Source organism: Pteropus alecto, unplaced genomic scaffold, assembly GCF_000325575.1.
Source record: "Pteropus alecto unplaced genomic scaffold, ASM32557v1 scaffold249, whole genome shotgun sequence".
In the NCBI taxonomy this organism is placed as follows: Eukaryota; Metazoa; Chordata; class Mammalia; order Chiroptera; family Pteropodidae; genus Pteropus; species Pteropus alecto.
This window is the reverse complement of record NW_006443132.1, coordinates 67,861-72,962: the sequence shown is the minus strand read 5'-3', so window position 1 is coordinate 72,962 and position 5,102 is coordinate 67,861. Positions and strand designations below refer to the sequence as shown.

The 5,102-nt window shown below is 43.0% G+C and overlaps 1 protein-coding gene and 1 pseudogene across 1 annotated transcript in view; one reads left to right on the top strand and one right to left on the bottom strand.

Annotated features, from left to right (window-relative positions):
• Positions 1-3,382: 3,382 nt before the first annotated feature.
• LOC112472236 lies at positions 3,383-3,483 on the bottom strand (annotated as a pseudogene).
• A 1,425-nt stretch (positions 3,484-4,908) lies between these two features.
• PHF8 (PHD finger protein 8) overlaps positions 4,909-5,102 on the top strand; it is a gene marked incomplete at its 3' end in the record, with an annotated part of 64,725 nt that continues 64,531 nt past the window's right edge. Inside the window, exon 1 of the mRNA XM_006923690.3 lies at positions 4,909-5,069. Coding sequence (XP_006923752.2) covers positions 4,994-5,069 — 76 coding nt within the window. The remainder of the gene's footprint in view (positions 5,070-5,102) is intronic.

Genomic DNA, 5,102 nt, shown 5'->3' with positions numbered 1-5,102 from the left:
TGTGGAACGTTTTTTCTAAAAAGATTTAACTCTTCATACAAATCAGTTTTGTGTAAGTCTGAATCTAATTTTAAATAGAAATTTATACAATGGCCTTTAATGTTTCTTTTCCTCTGACATTTCCTGTAACTTGTGGAGTTCTGCTATAGACTGAATGCTTCTGTCCCCACCCCGCAATTCATAGGTTGAAATCCTAATCCCCAAAGTGGTGGTGTTAGGAGGTGCGGTCTTTGGGAGGTGATTGGGTCTTGAGGATGGAGGCTTCATGAATGAGATTAGTGCCCTTATGAAAGAGATCCTGAAGAGCTCCTTCACTCCTTCCACCACACAGCAAGAAAATGGCCATCTATGAACCAGAAAGTGGGCTCTCACTAGACACTGAATCGGCCAGCACCTTGATCTTAGACTTTCCAGCCTCTGGAACTGGGAAAATAAATTTTTGTGTATTAGCCACCCAGTCTATGTTTTTGTTATAGCAGCCTGAACAAACTAAAACAAGGTCATAAAAGAAATAAAAAATATCATCATGATTTATTCATAATTCAAAATGCCTGTTTATGCATTCTTCCACCATATCTTTAACTACAAGGAAAACACTTTTAAATTGTCTTCACCATTAATAATTGGTTTATCCAAAACTTTCATTAAATGTGTCTAATGTAATGGTCTTTAAATTTAATTTCCATTTCTAAGCTTCTGGATATTTGCTTTGCAATATTGCATGTTTTCTAAACCAGAGATTCTAAACTTTCCATGGGTATGCTTTTAGTCTGTAGTAATTTACTGGCAAAGCTTGCTGCCTGAGTGCCAAGCAGTCCCTGTCCCAGTGCTCAAGCCAGAGTTACTATTTGTGTAGATACTGAAGGGACAGGCTCTGATAGCAGAAGGGCAAGATTGCCTCACACCATGGGTCCTGTCACTGCCACTACCACTGCTGCTTCTGCTTCCACCATTGTCACTGGACCAGAATCCCCCCTCTGGGCCCCATGGTGCCCCAGAACGCCCCAAAGGTGTTGCTTGTGCATGCCAGGAGGCCTGACCAACTGCTAGGCATGCATGGGTGCACACTGCCACCCAGTGTATCTCTTCTGCTCATGTGTACGCTCCATTGTCACATGGGACTACACTTAAAAGACATAAATTAAAAAATAAAGTTATTATTAGTGATGTCAAGACAGCGACAGCAGAGCATTAAATCAAGCTTGAAGCCCCTCCTGGGAGCAGAGCTCTGCACAGGTGACACACCCCTAAAGATGGCCATAGAGGAGTGGGTTGGTGTTCTCAGCTACCTAGTTTGGCACCTGGGGGATCATCCTGCTAGTTTTTATTCTATGCGATTGTAAATCCTATTTTGCTTCTGTGATTCAAATTATGCAAATAACCATTGATTACCTCCCCCCATAACATGAGAGACACCAGTTGCTGTTAGAGCCACACCAGTGGTATAGTGGAGTGGTGACTTGTACGCCAGGAACTCCAGCTTGGTTACATACTTCCTTTGTGACCTGGAGCAAGTGATTTAAAGTATATTCAGCTTCCCTTTCCATGAAATGGGGATAATACTAGTACTTACCTCATAAGGTTGCTGTCAGGGTTGAGCAAGTTAATGCATGTAGAGAGCTTAGAACAGTGCTTATCACAGTAAATTATCAGATAATGTTATTTGTCATTATTTTGTCTTGTTTTTCCTGTTCTTGTATTTCCAAGTCTGTTTTGGAGCAAGCCTGTTCTTCCTCATGTAATATGCCCCCTTTCCCCCCACCCTTTTTCCTCATATATTTTGTAGTCCACCTTAGTTCTCATCCTTTTTTCATCTCAACAGTTATATGTACATGTATGCAAAGAGATGAATTGGAAGAGCCCACTGAGGTTCTCTCTAGGGAGGTAAGCAGGAATTGAATGGTGGTCAGTGGGGATCTTCAGCCTGTTTGTACATTTACAATGGGAATGCATTTACTATTTATCGCCTGTGTAATTAAAAATAAATATTTACAACGGTTAAGGGGAAGTGGCATAGGGGAAGATTTCCAGGGCAGCCTCTTAACTATGGCAGCCAGTTCAGATCATGCACTGATGTTGTGAGATGCAACTGGAGAACACATTTCCAGGGTAGCAGCCAGCTGCCTCTGATCCATGGCAGTGCCAAGAGTTCCTCTGTCAGCAAATTTAACTGCCTCAGATTCAGCCTCCTGACAGCTTTGCCTTTCCCATTATCCTTTAGCACTCCCACCCCACCTCCCAAGAACAGTGGGGAGGAACTTCCATGGGTGGGTATAAGTCTACCTGGGTCAAATGCCACCTCCTGTGAAGTCTTTCCTGACACACCCACTGAAAACAAGTTTGAATTAACTATGGCTCCTTTTGTTCCCACACATGTTGCTCAGACCTCTAGGTAGCACTAGAGTTTGACCTTTCTCAGCCTTGTTATTGTTCATTGAACCTTGCCTCCCTTACTAGATTATACATATACTCCTTAAGGATACACACGTGGTCTCTTTTTCATGTCTGGAAAAACCCACTCCAACCCCTACCAGTATTCTGACCAGTTAAATGCTCAGGAGGTGTTACTGAGAGGGTGCCCTGAACTGGCCCTACCACCACAATCGACTTTTTGCACTTTTTATTCCTTCTGCCCTGTCCCTGGCCAGCTCTTGTTTTTCAGGTCTCAGCTCACACGTCACCTTCTCAAAAAGGCTTTCCTTAACTACCCTATCTAAAATAGACTATCTTTCATCCAAATCTTTATCTCATATTTTTTTTTAATTTTCCTCATAGCACTCACTGCAATTTGAAATTATCTTTTTCGGCTTATTTTATCATCCATCTCCCTCGTTGGAATGTGAATCACAGGAGGGCAGGGACCTTTTCTGTTTTGTTTACCCTTGAATCCCCAGTGCCTAGAAAAGTGCCTGGTATATAGTAGATGCTCAATAAACATATGAATGAAACTATTTTTTTGACTGTTCCCCCAGTAGAATGTCAGCTCCATGAAGGCCAGGACCTTATCTGTGTTACTGCTACATCCTTAGCACCTAGCACAATGCCTGATGCATAGTAGATGCCCAACAAAGAATTGTTGGGTGAGTTAATGTTTCACACACACCTTAACTCAACATACTTCAAAATGAACTTAGTCTCTTTCCTACCAAATCTGCTTTTCCTCTGTGTACCCCAGCTCAATGGCACTACCATTCAGTCTGACACCCAGAAATGAACTCAGTCCTTTCATTCGCCTACTATTTTCAATTAATCCCCAAGCCCTGTTTACCTCCAAAATATCCTACTTATCTGATCCTTTTCTACCCCAGCTGCAACTATCCTGACTCAAGCCTCATCTTTTTTTTTTTTCATGACTAATGCAACAAACAGCCTCTTCCCTCATGCCTTTTTTATTAACTTCATGAATTTGCATGTCATCCATGTGTAGGGGACATGGTAATTTTTTGTCTTTCCAATTTTAATATATATTCTGCCAAAGTGAACACTCTCCTGTCTCCTTTTGAAACTACGAAAGCTTAAGTTACAGGGCCTGTCGCTTGCCATATGGTCACATGGTCATATGTTTTGTAAAGTTTGTAAAATGTATTTAAACCATAGTTGGTTAAAACTGCTGTCCCTTTCCTCTGACAGTTTCCCTGGTCACATATTCCCTTGTATTAGGTGGTGCTGAAGCTGCCTCAGACATTTTTGAGATCTAGTTAAGTGGAAGTTGATTTGGGGGATACATTTAATTTGGGTTTGATACATTTACATGTGGTCTATATCACTTCTATTTATAGTTATTACCCAGGTATAGGAATGGCTTCTAGAAACACTCTGTCTACCTCTGAATCTAATTTTGTAACTACAAGTCTATATTCTTAAAGAAGTCCCACCTCACAAACATATAAGCTTCAGGTCTCACTAAAACTGGATTTTCCTCTGCCTAAAACACAAATGTGACAGCTGCTCTTGCTCTTGTTACTGCTTAAAAGATAAAATCTAATATTCAAATTCTTTTTTCAAATGTTTCCGCATATGCCTCCATGCATTTGTACATGTTGATCCTTTTATCTACACTGTTAATTTAGTGAACTTTTAGAATCCTCCAAATCGCCTAGAAATCTTCTTTGACAGCAGCAAGGAGCTGCTGAGACACTTGTTTAGCTTTATTTTGCACTCTACAAGAGGTATCCGTGTGCTTACTGGACGTTGTATTCCAATTGTTGACTTGCAAGCCTGTGTCCTGCACTGGCTTGCAATTTCCCAGGGCAGAGTCCCTTTTTCCATCATTGTACCCTCAGGGCCGAACGCACCATTACTTAGGAAACAGGTACACAACCATTTTCTTTTTTAAAGCGGTGGGACCCTTTAAGAAAATAGAAGAGTCCTAGAGAACATTCTATAACGCCTGAGAAAGCCAGCGCCATCTTGAAGCAGGTGTGTGGCGTTCCATTCACTCAACCTCTTCTCCCACCCCACCCCCAGGCTGGAGTCGGAAAATCGTGGGACATATGCAGGGAAATCGTTGAACTGTATCTGAACTGAACTGAAGCGAAGCAGTCGGGTCAGAAAGGAGAGTTTCGAGCTAGGAAGTTGACAGAAGCTTTAAGAAGGAACGAAGGATGTTGCACAGAATGCCGGGGGGTAGTAGAGGGTGCAAAGGTTCAACTTCCCGGCTCTGAAACGGCAGTCGTTTCTAAGCCCGTGTGCTGTTTTGGGGATAATAACAGAGCTTCCCTCACAGGGTGAAGAATACACGACTCGGAGATCGTGTGAAAAGAGCTTAGACCGCAAAGAAGCTCACTGAACGGTAGCCGCGGCGAATACCCCGCCTCTTCTTCATTTTGTAGTTTGCAGTCAGAGTACACCTCCTCTCATAGGAGGAGCGGCTGGGAGGAGTGTGCTTATTGGTGGTGGTTGATGCTTAACTCCCTGCTTGCCTAGAAGGGAATGAAGCCTGAGAAGGTTCTGGCCCCACTCAAAATGGAGCCAAGCAACCGCCTCGTCTAAGATGGCGGCTTCCCCGCCTCCGGGCTCAAGGTTCTCAGCACCCATTGGGCTCCTAGAGGAGACGAGCTGGTCTAAAGGTAGACGAGTCCTCCTCCCCCGATTCCCCCCCC